General features: G+C 44.2%; 1 protein-coding gene across 7 annotated transcripts in view; it reads left to right on the top strand.

The window, feature by feature from the left end:
- The first annotated feature begins 207 nt into the window (after window positions 1–207).
- The window catches only part of Ric8b (RIC8 guanine nucleotide exchange factor B), a 105,756-nt gene continuing 87,639 nt past the window's right edge, over window positions 208–18,324 (top strand). For 2 of the 7 annotated variants that reach the window (XM_037196898.1, XM_028883635.2), the window contains exons 1-2: window positions 208–1,529; window positions 9,239–9,286. In XM_037196898.1, coding sequence (XP_037052793.1) covers window positions 1,446–1,529; window positions 9,239–9,286 — 132 coding nt within the window. In that variant the 5' untranslated portion in view covers window positions 208–1,445. Of the gene's footprint in view, window positions 1,530–1,767; window positions 2,151–9,238; window positions 9,287–18,324 lie in introns of those variants that run through there. The other 5 variants (XR_003736079.2, XM_028883633.2, XM_028883637.2 and 2 more) reach the window with 5 other exon arrangements.

An 18,324-nucleotide genomic window follows, 5' to 3' on the forward strand; every position in this document is an offset into this window, starting at 1 on the left:
ACCATTGCTGAAGAGGCAAACAGGGAAGACACCCAAGATGATTACTTGGCGGTAAAACGCTTGAAATTTTCTTGCAGAATTCATCTATTTTCTATGAAAAAGACTGGGATCACAGAACAGGCTCCAACTCCAAACTTAATTTTAAAACTATGCATTTTAATTTTTCAAGACTGATCATTTTAAAATAAGAACAGCAGGGCCGTTGATGGCGATGTTCAGGAGAACGGACCTCTCGGTGAGGTTGAAACTTGTTTTGAGGGTCGCTGTATTGGATAATGCCCAGAAATGCACAGGTTCTCAAATATTGGTTGAATTTTTGAGGAATTAAGCAAATACAGGTGAAGTGTGAGTGCCTGGCAAAGAACTAACACTCGGCAAACATGCCCCTCGGTCGTTACCACTGCCCTCATTCCTACTCTGTATGACATTGACGGGTGGGTGGAGAGTGGCCACCTTTGGGAAAGACCTGGATTTAAATCTCTACTTTCTCATTTACTAACGCCTGGGACTTAGGCCAAATTGCTTTATCAGTTTGGGTTCCACAAAGAACTATGTGCAATTTCCCACGTTGCTGCAGCCTAGTGTAAAACACAGCCGCAGCCAGACGAGAATTCCATTCACTGAAACCGCTAACTGAGCATAGAGGGAACTCAACCGGGGTTGACAGCTCCCACCAGGGGCCGGCAGTTTCGCCAGCGCTAGTCGGTCCAACCAGCCACGTCTGGTGCAGGTCAGCAAAGGAAAAAAAAAACAAAAAAACAGCCAGAACACGGCTTTGACCCTCCCACTAACGGTCCCTCCTCCTCTGGCCCCAGGCGGTCGCAGGACTCTGGTTTCCGGCCTTCAGAGGACTACAATTTCCAGTATGCCCTTGGTGGGAAGTCTTTCTCGATGGATGACTACCGATCCCGGCATGACATTCGGCTCACTAATAACTCCGAGGACAGTGTGGGATGACCCCGTTGTACGCCGGGAATTGTAGTTTAGTAGCCGTGGGCTCGCAGATGGGCGGGGAACAGCCCGCCAGTTCTTGTCCGCTAAGGGGAATGATTCATAGAGTGTCAGGAGGGACAGTTCTGCTTGTGAAAGGCCAACACGAAGCTGAACTCTTCTCCAAGGCTGGTAGACCGATGAGAGTTGGCAGGGGCTGGGCCTGACCCGGTCCCTGGCGGCTCGTCAGGCCTCCGCCGAGCCCTGGGCCTTGCAGGGGGAGGCCTCGAGGCGCCGGTTGCTGGGGGAGCGGTGACGTCTCGGGGTGAAAGTTGAGGGGCGGTGACGTACGGCCTGCCCGGGCGGAGGCTGGCGGGTTGGAGACTGGAGGGAGGGAGGGAAGGAGGGAAGGAAGGAAGCTGGGAAGGAGCGAGGTAGCGGGGGCGCGAGGCGTTTACCTGGGAGGCAGCGGCTGGGGCGCGCACAGCGGCCGCGGCTCCCCCGCACCTGCGGCCATGGATGAAGAGCGCGCCCTCTACATCGTCCGGGCCGGCGAGGCGGGGGCTATCGAGCGGGTCCTGAGGGATTACAGCGACAAGGTAAAGAGCTCTGGCCCCGGGCGTTCGCTGTCTCGCCCCGGGCCGCCCTCAGGGCTTGCACTTCGCATCCTCCCCACCCCCCCACCCCCTCATTCCGGGGATGCGCATTGCTCTCCCCCGAAAACGTTTCCGGCTTGGGCATGCGTGTTTGTGCCCCCAGCCTTTCCCACCCGTGCATCCTGCATCTCTGCCCCCTCCCGCACCCTCCCACCCACCCAACTGTAGTGCCCACTCCTCCGATTCCTGGCCCAGCAGCCTGTGCTGTGGTCTTCTTCCTAAGCGTGCAAGTCACACCCCCAGGATCCGTAGATGCGCATCTGCCCTGTGCCCCACTCCTGGACGCATAAAATGCATGCGAGGCTTTCTCACCTGTATACTGTAAAAGTACATGCTTCTCTGCATAAATATGGCCCTTGACGTGCATAAAACATACCAGCAACGATGGCAGTTCTTTATGTACCAATACTATTGTATGGTTTTCCAGGCGTTGATGTCTTATATGTGATCTCCTTTGATCCTCAGATTATTTATAGGGTAGATGGTATCATCCTTCCCATTTTATAGATGAGGAAATCGAGGTGCAAAGAACTGAAATCACGCCCAAGGTCATGGACATATGTTGTAAGTGGGTGGAAAATCCTACTCCTAATAATACCTATTACTTGTATCGCATTAACAGCTTTCTATTCATTATCTCATTTAATCTTGACAGCAGTCCTGTGAGGTATTACCTGTGTTTTGCAATGGAGACTCTAGATGGGCTACATGACTAGCCCAAGGTCATTCTCGGGAGCCAGTCTTCCCACCTAGGTCTTCAAACTGTCCATTCATTGTTCTTTGACTTTACAGTGAAATGGTGTCTTGTTGTAAATGCCACTTCCTTCTCTGGAGAATCTTTCTCCAGAACCGTTAGCTCCCCCTTTCTTTTCCAGCGGCTTACCATGCTCACCTGAGTAAGTGGCCTGCCTGGCACCTCTAGCCTTTAGGAGACTAGGCTTGTCTGAGGATGATTGATGATGATTTGTGAAAACACACCCTAGATATGACAGATACCTTAGTCCTCACAGTTCCCTTCCTGTTGATCAGCCCCCTCTCCTCCTGGTCAGTGTCCACTACTACACTTTCATACAACTGCCAGGATGCCATTTCTGCCCTTAGTAGAAAACACCCCCAAAGGAGACATACTTCTAAAAGAACCTTCATTCTCTCTTAATCTGCCCAACAACCTCGTGAGCAAAGTGAGGACATTCCTCGTTTCACAAATAGTGAAATTTAGGATGATAATGGAGTCCCAAACTCACCCAGCCAATGAAGATGGAACTGGGATTTGAGTCTGGCTGTCTAGTGCCTCTTTTGCTGTGCTGCTTTCTTTGGGAGCACACATGGGCTGTATTCCAGTCATGTCTTAGCCCCTTCACCTGACATGCTTCAGGGCTGAGCATGCCTGCCTGACTTAGGAGAAACTCATTTCATGTGTAGGTGTACATATTTCATAGATTGTATTATTTTAACTTGATTTATTATTGCTTTCCAGAGAAGATATGGGGGAGCCACAGACTGGTTTTCAAAAGGAAGTATAATAATTTGGCTATTGTGTTGAATTAACTAATGTTTATTTAGCACTTACTATATGTCAGATACCCAGCAATAATGGGAACTTTCTTCTACAGGGAAGGGAGGAAGAAAAACCTACACTGAGATCTTAGTCCACTAGTCACTGTTTTGTGGCAAAACCGATTAGGTCCTCTATTTATTGGCTTCCTCCATTTTATCCCTTCCTCTCCTTGATCTCCCTTCAGGGGGATCTCCTTGATGTTCCTGTCACTCATGGCCACGTCTTGTCTGAGCTTAGCTTCCCCTTTCATACTGTGAATATTTTCACTGTTGTCAGGGTCATCATCTGTTGTTTAAGGTGCTGTCCTGAGGTGCTTCAGAGGATTCCCAGACGCACTCTGTGGTCAAGCCTGAGAATGTTCTTATCTGGCGTCAAGGGGACCAGTTAGCTCTTTTAGGAGAAAGCACTCAGTTTACTATCAGTTATAGTAGAAACAGTAGAGTAGGGCTGACTGGAGCATGAAGGAAACAGGCGAGCTTCACGTTGCATCCAGCACTGCCCCTCAAAGGGAGGAACTGTGTGACATGAATAGGAAGGTGATCTGTGCTGTGAGTAGTCGGGCAAGAATAGGAATAAACCCATTTATGTGTATGAGTCGGAAACCCCGAGAAAATAGATGGACGGCATGCCCTTCAGTTTTCTTGTCTGGAGAAATGGATTTGAAAAATGTTCTGATGTAAGAAGTGATTGTGGAGCATTGAGTCCACAGGAGAGGAATGGATGATGCTGAGAGAAACTAGTTCATTGTCTGGAAGAAGAGGAGGAGGGCTCTTTATGTTATCTTTTCTCATAAGCTGGTTGTTGCAAGTAGACAGAAAGAAGACAGGGTCTGGCATCAGATAAACCTTGGTTCTGGTCTCAGTTCTGCTGTTAATAGCTTCATGACTGTGGATAAGTTATTTCAAGCCTCTAAGTCCCAGTTGCCTTGTCTGAAAAGGAGGGATTAAAACATTCTTTTTATTTATTGTATGGATTAGATTCATTGAAATGCAATGCCAAGCACTGAGCATAGTGTCTATGAGGTCTTCCCTGTTAAGTTATGAGGAGTTAATAGTCTGGGTCTTTGATGAGGTGGTGTGGCCAGAGGACAGGCTCTAGAGCCAGACTCCCTGGATGCTGATCTTCAGTTTACAATCTATGTGGCCAAGTCCGTGTTGCTTAACTTTGCTGCGCTCTCTCTTCCTCTGTCAAATGAGAAGAGTAGCCTCACATCCTAGGGCTTTGGTCAGGATTGAATGGGTTCTGTGTCTAAAGCACTTAGAACAGGGCTGCTGCGGAAGGAACCCAGGGCTGTTGGCCTTCAGCAAGGCATGTGGCACTGAATTGATGTAACACAGTTAAGACATTTGGGGACCTTTCCCACTCCTCATCTTAACCTTTGCACCTCCAGTGGCATCATCACCATGGTGTATCTCCTGCCGCTTTCAGAGCAGCCAATAGCTTTGTGACTCCAGAATACACCCAATTTCGGGTTGGGGATTTAGCTCAGTGGCAGAGTGCTTGCCTAGCAAGCGCAAGGCCCTGGGTTCGATCCTTAGCTCAAAAAAAAAAAAAAAAAAAAGAAGCAGCAGAATACACCCAATTTCTACTGTAGTGCAGAAATTCATTTCCAAGCATTTTTGCTTCATTCACTGGCCCTTATTATCCTAGAGAGAGAAATCTCTATCCCAGAAAGAAAAAAACTTGTCTGTTTGTTAAGGGTAAGTTGCTTCAGAAAAGGAAAATAATTCTTTAAATTAAGAGTAGCTGTTTCTTGTGTGGTGATATTGCATGCCTTTAATCCCAGCACTTGGGTGGCAGAGGCAGGTGGATCTCCACTTTGGAGGCCAGCCTGGTCTACAGAGCAAGGTCCAGGATAACACCAGGGCTACACAGAGAAACCCTGTCTCAAAAAAGAAAAGAAAAGAACAACAAAATCACAATGTTACAATGAACCAGAGCCCATGCCAGTGAAGCTAATGATGGTAAAGAGCCTCTCTACTAACCCTGGTGTCAGAAAAGACGTGAAGGAAGACCGAGAGCTTTGGTAGTCTAAGCTATAGCAACACATCTCAAAATAAACAGTTCACTCTGTAACTAAAGGAAGAGGACTTGGGGCTCAGCAGTTGCAAAGGAAGTAGTCCAGTGCTCCTAAAAATAAAACCAAACCTGTCACTTAACAGCTGAAGAAGCTGACTTGATCAACTGTGACTGATAAATCCAGAGATGACATGCAAGCCACAGAGGCCACCTGGCCATGTCACTGTCCCACCATCTCCAACAGGATTCCATTTGGGAAGTATGGCACACTGATGGTCAGATGAATGATGAAAAAGTTACTTAAGAGCCGGGCGGTGGTGGCGCACGCCTTTAATCCCAGCACTCGGGAGGCAGAGCCAGGCGGATCTCTGTGAGTTCGAGGCCAGCCTGGGCTACCAAGTGAGTTCCAGGAAAGGCGCAAAGCTACACAGAGAAACCCTGTCTCGAAAAACCAAAAAAAAAAAAAAAAAAAAAAAAAAAAAAAAAAAGTTACTTAAGATACTGTCACTTAAGTAGGTCTCCAAGAGTTAGTTACGGGACAGGAAGACTGTTGGTAGTCTTGAGCTCATCATTATATGCTTGAAGAATGTGACTAGGGGAAAACTAACAAGGATACAGTTCTGGAAATGCAGCCTCTGCATTTGAATGGGGATTTAAATATCCTGGACCATGTAGAAGGATGTTTTGCTTTCCATTTTTGAGGCTGAGCCTTTACTTTGAGCTTGCCCTAGGTTTTTGCATAGAGATATCCTTGTTACACATTGTACTTATTTCCAAATTGTTTTACAGTCTGTTTTGACTCCTAAGAAGTAGTCTTTGAGTGTACTTGTAGACATCACCGAATTCTCTAGTAGGTCATCATTTAGCCAGATACTAGAGCAGAGACCATGCAGTAACAACAGTAGTGGCCATTTAATGCCTACCTACCATGTGCAAGGTGCCAGCTGTACCATGTAAAAGAGTAAGGAAAACCTTATGGATTGTCAAGTGCAGTCTGACCAGGATTGCCCTTAATGAGCAGTATCTGATGGCTGAGTTTTGGGGGGGGGGGGAGGGGCTCTCATAGGTAATAAAACCTGCAGACATGAGTCTGGTGTGTCACCGAGAGGTTCTTGTTTGCCTGCCTGGTCTTTAAGTTGAACAGTGATTTTACTCTTTGATTTATATTCAACTTGCTCCTGTTCTGGAAATGAATGTTAGTTGGCTAACAGCTCTAGAGAGGCACGTGTTCCCATCATTTGAGCTTTAGAAAGGGGAGTAAGGCGACAAGATTGAAAAGCTCAAGGCCAGCCTGGGACATTCAGAAAGCCCTGTCTCAAAACATTACAAGTATTTAAGAAGCATTGGAAGGAGAGGTAGGAGAGTATGTTAGGTCTGATCTAGCTTGGGTAAGTGAAGCCACCTTCACTTCAGCATCTGCTGGGTACAGTGGTCTCTGGGGTTGAGTTTCTAAATAGCTTGATCCATTGAGAGTTTAATGGATCATTAATTGGAAAATATACTAGTATATTTTCCAGTTAAATTAAGCTTTCATGCTGGCTATATGGGGCCTTTGAAAACTTCTGTTATTTTTTAAAATACTGTTTTTATTATTACTTTAAATTTATTATTTGAAATTATTATTTTTCGATCAAACTTGCTATGAAAAAGCAACAGAAAAGTGAAAAATTAGCCTTTGGTACTATTCTAAATTCTCACCTAAAAAAATAATTCTATGTAGGAAACACTTAGAAGATATTTTTGTAACTTACTGAGTATCTTTCCAAATAAGAATTACTTTTTTTTCCTGTCCTCTGCTTATAAATGCCAAAAAAACATTTAGGAGAAGTATTAAGTTTGAACAACTAGACACATTTATTCCAAATAATTTACAGAACTAATATTTTATGTAGAGTGGCAAAAGCTGAGCCTTTTTGGTTTCTAAGTATAAATATTTTCCTTTATAGGGAGCCTCTACTGAGCAGCCCTGAGAACATTAGCCTGCTGCCTCCTCATCTTTAATGTAGGCTTCCGTGACCCCGGCTCTGTAAATTCCTAAGTCTGGCCTCAGATTCATGACCTCTTCTACTCCCCCCTCTTCCCTCCCCCGTTCACTTACTCTATCCTTTATTCTTAAGATTTTTATTATAAAATAACCCCAGTGCGTCACCTTTCTTTTAGTTGGTACACAGTATTTTATCGGATGGATAGGATATATTCAGTAGGATATTTTGACATACACGTTTTTCAGTGTTGTATGTTCAGCTCGCCTCTTACTCTATTAGAAAACACTGTCGTGAATGTGCTTACATAGGTGATTTTTCTCTCACTCTACATGGCTTCATTAAAATAAACTCACAGGAGTAGGAGTTCTGGGTCAGATGGGGTCAGTATGTTTGTGGCTTCTCATGTGTGCTGCCAGTCTCTTCCCTTCAGAGGTTTGTGTCCAGTGGCATTGCACTGCACCAGCTTGTGATGCTGCTCCCCACACGGCCCTCTGCCTCGTCTTGCTCCGCTTGGGCTGGCCTGTGAGCTGCCCAAAATACTCTTCCAGAAGGTTGTTCCTGTTCTGTCCTGGACTTCCCCCGGTCATCTGTAGCCTATGCCATTTCCGATGTAAAGTTTTACATCTCGTCCTCGTCTCTCACATACCTGTTTCAGTTGGTCTCATCCATTTGTGAGTCGCCTCTTTGAGATTTCCTTAGATGACCCTTATCTCTTAGCCTCCTGTCTTCCCTTTGGCCATTTCTCACATTCAGACTACCTCCCTCCAACACTTTTGTAGCTCATTCTGTTTCAAAAACTGTTTCTGCAAAGCTACAAAACAGAACTACCCAAACAATGTCTTTCACACATACTGTTCTTAACTGTGGTGGGTTGCCAGTTGTGTTGGGCGGATGGACAGTGAGAAAAACAGGAAAAGCGGTAGAGAGCTCGGAGGAGTGGCTTGTTGGTTTGCCTTGGGAAGAAGAATTCAGGTGGGCTTCAGGAGAGCGTTCCTGGTTAAATTGTGAGAGTCCGAATTCTGTGCTCTTGTCTTGTGACCACCACTCCATATGCAAACAAGCGGCTTATTCTGTCCATTCTCCTTTGCTTCTGCTACAAAGTGGAGAGTACACTATGGCCAGTCATTTCAGGGGAACCATGACACTCTCTTCCCTTCCAGTTAATTTTTTGTTAATATCATTAGCAGCAGCAGCAGCAGCAGCAGCAACAGCAGCAACAACAGTACCCTAATATACACTGCTTACTACTTGCCAGGCAGTGAGACGGTGTCTTAATGTACCATAGCTATCACAGCCCTCACAATTACCCTCTTAGCTAAGCACTATTTTCACGAGAGAGCCCAGGTACAGTTTACTTGAAGTCACAACTAGTTAGAGTGAGGGAGCCTCTTTTCCAAAGTGTTGTCTTCTCTGCAGTTCTCTGATGATTTCCTCCTCCTCCTGTCTCTCTCTCTCTCTGTCTCTCTCTTTTTTTTTCCCCACTGAGACAGGGTTTCCCTGTGTAGCCCTGGCTGTCCTGGAACTCGCTCTGTAGACCAGGCTGACTTCGAACTCAGAGATCACCTGCCTCCCGAGTGCTGGGATTAGAGGTGTGCAGCACCACCGCTGCCCTCTGATGATTTCTCATGGAACACAGCATAGAAAAAGCTAGTGCACTGACGGGTGTTTCCAGTTCCTGTCCATCTGTGTTTGCATTCCCGTCTCCCTCTGTGTGCCATCCCCTAATGGGTCCCATTTCTCTCTCGGAGCTGCTAGTTTCCTGAATGTGTGGTTCACATCTCTACAGCTGACACCTATTTATCCCCCCAAGTCCGGCTCAGTTATCCAGGGCTGTGTGCTGCGTCCACCTCCTCTTGGGTGGCCGCTGCCTTCATTCCCTCTTCTCACCTGTATTTCCGCCATGGTCTTTTCATGCAGCTCTACACTTATTTTTTTATATTATTGCGTCAGTCTTACTTGAATAAGAATATTGAGATGAGTATTGAGATGAGAAAGCACTATTTCATAAGAAAATTAGTATATATATATTTGTTTGAAAATCTTTAAAATGTATTATTAAAATGACAATGTCTCCTTTCTCTCCCCCTCAGCATAGGGCTACTTTCAAATTTGAATCAACAGATGAAGATAAAAGAAAGGTAAGGTTTGGTGTGTGTGTGTGTGTGTGTGTGTGTGTGTGTGAGAGAGAGAGAGAGAGAGAGAGAGAGAGAGAGAGAGAGAGAGAGAGAGAGAGAGAGAGAGAGAGACTGACTCCTGGGTGTTTTAAGTGGTGGACTTGTTTTCATCTGATGGTTGTTGATTAGTTTTTGGTTTCACTTCAATTTCTCAGGAATCCTGAGAAGACAGAGGTAGCAGGTTTAGGATGGGTTACACATAACCCCTCCTGTTTGTCCCCACAGAATCCCTGGGCTTAAGTGGGGAAAGGTTCAGGTGGGACTGGCAGTAGATTTTCTGACTGCTGAAAGGCTGCCTTCTCTTGGTGGCAGAGTTCCAGGTTGGACAAAACGGCAGGCTCATGTAAAGCTTGACTCTGATGGCTGAGTTTGGGGAGCACCTTTTCCTGCTGCTGTCCCCCAACCATGTCTCAGCACTGTACCTACTTAGAGTGTTACAGTTGTCTAGGTTACCAGCACATTGTCACTGAGGAGAATGGAGTCAAGAGACTCACACATAAAGGACTTACTACAAGAGAGGGTGCAGCAGACGTGACTATTCAGTGTGTGGTTGCCTTACTTGGTGGGTGAAGGCATGGTGCTAATTGAGGATAAACCTGCCCTGCCCTCTTGTTTTTCTGGGCACCATACCTCTCTCCCAGCCTCACAGATTCCAGTGTCAGACAAGACTATGGCTGAGTCCGTATGCATCTCTTGCTGATGGAAGGAGTGGATTAGATGCTGGAGTGGATTGATTACCTTACATGTATCCATTTTGTTCTCTACATTCCATATCTCATATCAATGCCTGCCTCTCCACCTCCTAAGATTGATTCTCCTAATTCAAACTTTCATCTGGATCACCACATTAGTTTTGGTTTGTTTTTTTTTTTTTTTTTTTTTTTGTTATTGTTTGTTTTTGTTTTTGGTGTTGTTTTTGGGACAGGTTTCCCTGTGTAGCCCTGACTGTCCTGGAACTCACTCTGTAGACCAGACTGGCCTAGAACTCAGAGATTCACCTGCCTCTGCCTCGAGTGCTGCAGTAAAAGGTGTGCCTGCCTAGCACTCCATTAGTTCTTGCTCTGTCCTTTCGCTCTCTGGTGACCTGTGGGTCTAGCTGCTTGTCCATAAATCTCAGACAGCAATCTGGCCATGTCATTTTCAGCCTTAAGATCTTGCAGTGACTGCCTATGCTGACAGAATGACATAATAGTATCAGTGATCTGATCTTTGCCTACTTTTGCAACCTGATTTTTCTGTTTCCCTTGTATTTGTATTCTAGTATTAAATGTTCATAGCTACACACACAGACACATTATTTCTTCCCTTCTACATTGCTAGTTTTCCTCTTCTTCTTATCTGTTAACTCCTCCATGATAGACTCTGAGGACCCATCACAGCTGCAGTTGTGAATGCACTCGGAACACTCAGGAAGTCGTCTAAATGAGCGCCTTGGGTGCAAAGAGGACTGCTTGTGGATTTGGACAGAGTTAATAAGACAAACGATATCTTTTGCAGTAGAGATTTATGGAATGAATATGCTTTTTGGATAGCTTTAGAATTGGCCTTCTTAGGAACAGTCAGAAGCTGGGAAGTGGGCAGCAAGCGTGTGTGTATCTGTAGACAATCTTCAGGAAATAAGTCTTCCTACAGAGTGGCACAGTGTCTGTGGAGGAGAAACTGGTAGGTGGTTATTTAATTAAGATGCTTTTTGCCCTTTGACCAAAAAATACATCACTTTTGGAGACCTGTCTTATGTTCAGATTGAACCCAAGTGAGCAAAATTTTTTCATTAAAACATACATAAACAGAAAAGATTGGAACCAGCCAGTTAAAGGATACTGGGAAGAAACAATGGCCATTGACAGAATGCTATGAAGTAGTAACAAGAAAAACTGAAAAAGAACAAAGTAAGATATTTAAACAGAGCATATTGGATGTTAGACTCAAGATAGAATTTCAAGTTAGGAAGGCAGCTACTGTTTTTTGATTGGGAGAACCCATCTTGCATTTGCTTTTACTCATCATAATAAGTACATTAAGAGCAGAGAGATCACCTCGTCAATAAAGTGTTTGCCTCACAATCAGGACTCAAGTTCAGTCCATAGACCCGATGGACGAGTGCCAGGAGCAGTGATACATGCTGTAATCTCCACGCTGGAAAGAGAGAGATGAAAGGATCCCTGTAATACACACACACACACACACACACACACACACACACACACACACACACACCCCTAGAAACCATACGTAGATGGAAGGATCCCTGGAATACACACACACACCTGCACATACATACATGCGTATACACATATGCTTAAAAGTCTAAATACAGTTGCTTTACCCCATAGAAATATTAGTTGAGAAGGGAATTTTCCTAAATTAATTATACATGTTGTTTGTTTTCTGTAGAATAGTAGAAAACCTGACATTTTCTAACTGTTCTTTCCATTTGCTGTCTACATGAGTTTGATTCCAGATACTCAAGTTCCTCACCTTTCTAGTATTTGCATATAAGTATACATCATACCATATACTTAAATCATCGCTAGATGCGTGTTAGGATGTGAATGCTTTGTAAAGTTGTAGTGTGTTGTGAGTAATGATGAAAGTCCCTATATGTTCCGTGCAGAGACAGTTTTTTTCCTAAGAGTTTTGGTCCAGAGGTTGTTTGAATCTACTGGTATGGAGATTGCGCTCTGCTACTTTTAGATCTCTGGAGAGTGACTTGTGCACTGGTGTTGACTGCAGTTTGTGTGGAGGTTTCTGCTTCCTGGGAGGTCTGTTATAAACAAGTGTCATTAGGGACCTAGCTAGGTGATCTTCATTAATGGAAAACATTGGCAAACAAATCCATCTCAGTCTCCAATGGTTCGAACCATTAGTGACTCTGATGCCTACGGTGCCTTGTAGACACTGGCAGGCAAACTGTGGGACAGCTCTAGTGCCAGCAGCATTAGAAGGTCTCTGTGGAAACGGTAGTAGGACTTCACTACACTGAGCCCAATGTGAAAACACAAGGAATCGAATTACTGTGGAGTCTCTGTCCTTGTACTGTCCTAAGTGTGCGTCTAGAGCAGTGGTTCTCAACCTGGGGGTCTTGACCCCTTGGGGATCGCATATCAGATATTTACATTATGATTCATAACAGCAGCAAAATTTCAGTAATGAAGTAGCAATGAAATAGTTTGATGTTTGGGAGTCACCATAGCATGAGGAACTGTGTTAAAGGGTTGCGGCATTAGGAAGGGTGGGAAGCCCCGCTCTAGAGCCTTCCGTCAGTACCTCCTTGGTCACAAAATTCAAGACCTCCCCTCCTTTCATAAAGTACAGTGCTGTGCCAAAAACATCAGCTGAAAATGCATCCACAGTGATACCTTCCTTATACTAAACAGGAAATTTGGTGACAACCTAGAATAGTGTAAGGGGCAGTATCCTTCAAACAAAACAAAGCACCTTCATTGTACTGACTCTGCGTGTGATGACAAATGAGTGCACTCTAGATCTGGTTCCCGACACACTGTCATGGTGTTCAGTTTTACAGAGATTTGCTTCCCCAACCAGTGTGTGAAGTATGGAGATGGTTGCAGTGAGAGCCTGAGGTTTATGCTCACACTGCTGGAGTGTGGTGAAGCCTCATGTAGAAGGGCTTCTCCAGCATGTGGAGTTCTCAGTGCCCACTGCTCTGTGGCTCTGTCCCATTCTTTACCTTTGGAAGTCTAGTTGGGAGGACTTGTAATTATGATCTGATACCTTGTCTTGTCTCCTGTCTCATCACTGTTGAGCATCAGGCTGCAGTGGGGAGCCACACAGGACACCAGCAGATGGAAATGAGTGTGTTTGTCTTAAGGAATAGTCAGATGTGGTTCTCCTGCCTGTGCATCCGATGCACACTGTGACAGGTGCGTGTGAATCGTTGTGGGTTTGGATAGAAGCACCTGCACTTGCTTTACATCCTCACCTGAAATGACAGCTGTGGTTACCTGTCACACATAAACAAATGTGTCACGCAAATATGTGAGATGGGGAAGGGAAATGAGGAATAATCTAGAAACCCACGCCAGGACAGTGAAAACTCTTCCCTTGGTTTTAACACAAAACGTCCCTCACACACCAGTAAAGAGTATTGCAATAACAGTTGAAAAAGGTATGTCACAAGATGAATAGGGCTGGGTGACAGCTCGGGCACACAGTTCAGTCCTCAGTACCGGGGGTGAGAGGGGAGTAAAGCGTTTGCAGCTCCTTAACTAAGAACATAGGTTATCAACTGTGGGGCAGCTTCGGTTGTCTGAGGTAACTGTGTAGAAGGAGTGTTGCCACCTAAACCTCAAGCGTATTCACCTTTTCTCCTAAGCCGTCGGCGAGTTGTAAATTAAAATTGTGAGCTCTAGGACACAAGAGCCTGAGTTACTTTGTTCTCAGCTCCCACCACCGTAGGTGGGAGCTGCAGTGATGGGTGTGGTGGTGCACGCCTTTGATCCCAGCAGTGAGTTCGAGGCCAGCCTGGTCTACAGAGCAAGTTCCAGGACAGCCAGGGCTCCACAGAAAAACTCTGTCTCAAAAAACAAACAAACAAAAACGACAACAAAAAGATGAGGGGAAGGAGCTTGGAGGCTGAGTGGAGGCCAGAGCTGCTGTGATTAGGGCATGCGGTGTGGTTTTGTTCTCTCCGTTCTCTTAGTTACACGTCGGAGTTGCAAACACGGCTCCCGATGTTGTTCACTGAGGGAGCAAGATAATATGTCTGAAGAGTGGTCAGAGCTGTAACTGTGATAAAAACTACACAGAAAAATGCAACAAGGAAGTTCGCTAACATTGCTGCTTCAACATTACTGCTGTGAAATAGCTTCTTTTGTAAACTTTTGGATTATAATAGATTGCATTTATTTAAGAACATAATTATATAATGACACAGTATAATACAAAATAGTATTTCAGAATAATACGATTGGATCATGAACATAAAGCAATGCTTTCTTTTTTCTTTTTTTTTAATATTTTCTTTTTTTTTTTTTTTCTTTTTTGGTTTTTGTGTCCTGGAACACTCTTTGTAGACCAGGCTGGCCTTGAACTCATAGAGACCCACCTGCCTCTGCCTCCTGAGTGCTGGGATTAAAGACATATGCCACCACCACCTGGCTTACTTTTTTCTTAATTGTATATTTTTTCTAAAATTGAACTTTCTTAATTACCTTATTAAATTAGAGTAGTATTATTTACAAAGCCAGTTTATATATGAAATAAATGTATATGAATATAAAAGTCCATTTTGTTATTTCAGATCTTTTTGTTTGTATGTTTTTACTAGACTAGGATCCCCCCACACACACACCAACATATTAGAGCTCCGGTAACCACACACATCTCAGTAACCCTGTGCACTGGGCCTGTGTAGGCTTAGGTTCCTGAGGTGGCCTGTGGGTTTGCCTTGCCTCATCCGCAGTTGTGTAGATGCTGGCGTCACCATGAGCTATAGGAAACAAATGGCAAATGTTTGTGTTACCTTCCTCCAAGGAAAATGTGCCAAGACAGTTAATCCTCAACTTGGAATCCACTCTTAGGAATAGCCCCAGGCATGGGTGCTTGTTCTGAAAGTCTTTGTCAAACTTAAAGAGCTTAATGTGGCTTATAAATCTGAATCAAATTTACTTGATGACTTTAGGTACATAGTACAGATATAGTGCTCACTCGGAAACTAGTCTCTTGACAGAAATTTTCAGGCTGGGGACAGAGTTCAGCTGTAGAATGCTTTTCAGCATCGTCAAGGCTCTCAGAGTCTTCCTTCCTCTCCCTCTCTCCCTCCCTCCTTCCTCTCCCCCCCTCTCTCTCTCCCTCCTTTCTTGTCTCCCTATCTCTCTGTCTGTCTCATAGTTGAGCTGTAAAATGCTTTCTAGCATATCCAAGGTTTTGGGTGCGCCCCTAGATGGTAACTTTAAATATTTTTTATCCCATTAAAACGTGCACACAATACCAAATTCACACCTCAAGTTTTTGTTTTTAAAGCTCCTGCCTAGCAGCAATCTATTACAGGTCTTGACTGTTAGGCAGAATGAACACCTAGTAGCAGTTCAAACCAAACAATTTGAGTTTTATTCCAAACTATATCTTTCACTGTAGACATTTTGCCAGAGAATCGAAGGGATAAATCTAGGGGAGATGGACAGAAAAGTACTTCTGATTTAGGGTCTTTATGTGATCTTTAAAAAAAAGCATTGTGTATGTGCAGGCTCATCCCCGTGTGCCTGTGTGTGCACATGGGGATGGGCATGACACTGTACATGTGGAGAGCAGTCTCTTCCCGGAGTGGCGGCTGTACTCCCCACCGCGTTAAGAAACAAGGTCTCTCTGGTTTCTGTTGTGGGCTGCCAGCTTTTGCGGTTCCTCCTGTGTCTACCTCTCCTCTCTCCAGAGCAGCTCGGACTCACGATGAATGCATTCTAGCACGTCCAGCTTTTCCAGGTTCCAGCCTGGAGCTCAGATTGTCAGGCTTGCCAGCCGTCTCCCTGGCCCACCCTGTGTGATCTTTATGTTTCTTTTTGAGACTTCTGGGTGAGGTGATAAGAATAGTGTCTTTAATCTACATTGTAGAGTTCGGGATATATTTTCTCATCTAAACATGCCAGTGAGTTCGTCTTTCAGCCATAGTAGTGTATGGAGCTCTATAAACCCTCACCCCAGTGAAACCTATGAAAATTATTGTTAAAATAAACACAAGGTTCACAAGGTTTTTGTTGTTGTTTTTTTAAAAAACTAATCCAAGAGTATATAATGAGGAAAACATACTGAAAAACTTCTGGAACTCAATAAGAAAAGTGAATTGGTGGTCTGTGTACTGAGCCCTCCAATAAACAGGTGCAGTAAAGAACACTCCAGCTGCTAGTTGGAAGGCTGTCTTCTCAGGAGGGATACAAATTATAGTTCTTCCGTCAAGATTTTCTCCTTAGCTTTAGCTTTCAGTGGTTGGCTTTCTCCTTCCACATGGGCTCTGGGGATCTGATTCAAGCTGACAGGCTTGTTTTCCACGTGCTTTGACCAGCTGGACCATCATGTGGTCCCCAAAAGCATCTGTAAAACAGTATGTCTGTAATGTGATGGTGTGCAGAGAGCATATATAAATACAGTGTTTTTGTCCAGCTACCACAAAGGTGAATGGTAGCCAAGCTGTATTGTACTAAAGTGATTCCAGATGGTAACTGGAATCCACAAGAACAAATTGGAAGAAGCAGAAGTGATAATAAACAAGGGCAATAAAACAAATATTGTGCCAGGAGGTGGTGGTACATTGTTGCACAAATCCTAATTGATAATAAAAACTCTGAGCCAGATATTGGGGCAAATACTGAAAGATCAGGGACAAAGAAACAAGACAGTAGAGAAACTTCTCACCACTACCGAATCCTCAGGCCGAAAGGGAGGCAAGATCCTGTCTCCATGAGTCCTCAGACTGAAGGCCTCTGAGTCCTCAGCCAAAAGGGCACCGAACTCCTGTCTCCTTCTACCTTATATTCCTTTCTCTGCCCAGACATATCACTTCCTGTCTCAAGCTTCCTAGTGATGGGATTAAAGGCACATGACTCCCAAGCACTGGGATTAAAGATGTGTGCCACCACTGCCGGGCTCTGTTTCTCTTTTAGACTGGATTAATCTCATGTAGTCCAGGGTGGCTTTGAACTCAGAGATCCAGATCATCTTTGCCTTCCAAGTGCTAGGACTAAAGGTGTGTGCCACCACTGCCTGGCCTCTATGTTTAATCGAGTGGCTGACTCTGTCCTTTGATCTTCAGGCAAATTTTATTTGTTAGAGTACAAACAAAATGTCACCACAGTGCATGCCTTTAATTCCAGCACTTGGGAAGCACTGAAACATTGTCTTGAAACCCCCCCCCCAATTATTCATTTTAATTATTGTTGTATTTGTGACATTTGCAGATATAATGTATATAAAAGTATTTCAAAAGAAAAAAAGGAAGATTACTATATAGGAATGATATTTTTATAACTTCCAAAAATGAATATTAATCTGGAGCAGATCCATAAGGTGCATATAGTAAGCCTTATAGCAGTGGTTCTCAACCTTCCTGATGCCGTTACCCCTAAATACAGTTCTTCATGGTGTGGACCTTCAATTATAAAATTATTTTTGTTGCTACTTCATAACTGTAATTTTGCTACTGTTATAAAATATAATGTAAATATCAGTGTTTTCTGATGGTCTTAAGTGACCCCTGTGAAAGGGTCATTCAACCTCCAAAGGGGTTGTGACCCCCAGGATGAGAAACACTGCCTTAAAGTGACAACTTAAGTACATATCTCAGAATTAGATATTAAAGACTATGAGACTTCATTGAGAGTAGTTGAAGATCTAAATAAATGAAAAAACCCCATGTTTATGAATTAGAAGACATATCAGTATTCTTCCCACTGATCCACCAATTTAGCGTAATCACGTCTAGAATTCTGGGTAGCTTCTTGTTAGAAGTTGACAGGCCAGTTCTGAAATTAAATCAGGCACAGAACAGCCAAAGGAATCATGGAGAAAAATGTGGTGATATATTGTGTACCCTAATAAACTTGCCTGAGGATCAGAGGACAGAGTCAGCCACTAGGTTAAACACAGAGGCCAGGCAGTGGTGGCACACACCTTAAATCCTAGCACTGGGAGGCAGAGATCCATCTGGATCTCTGTGAGTTCAAGGCCACACTGGAAACACACCTTTAATCACAGGAAGCGATATCTGGGCAGAGAAAGGTATGTAAGGTGTGAGGAAACAGGAACTCACTCTCTTTAGACTGAGGATTTCATAGAGGTGAGAACTAGTGGCTGGCTGTTCTGCGTCACTGATCTTTCAGCTTTCACCCTGATGTCTGGCTCTGTTTTTGTTGTTGTTGTTGTTGTTTGTTTGTTTGTTTTTTTAATTAAAAGATTTGAACAACAGAAAAATAAAAATGGTGGTGTGTATGGTAGGGTGTGCTTGTAATCCTGAGGATAAGGTATCCAAGGCTAGCCTTGACTACTTTGAA

This window comes from Peromyscus leucopus, chromosome 18 (genome assembly GCF_004664715.2).
Source record: "Peromyscus leucopus breed LL Stock chromosome 18, UCI_PerLeu_2.1, whole genome shotgun sequence".
NCBI lineage: Eukaryota > Metazoa > Chordata > Mammalia > Rodentia > Cricetidae > Peromyscus > Peromyscus leucopus.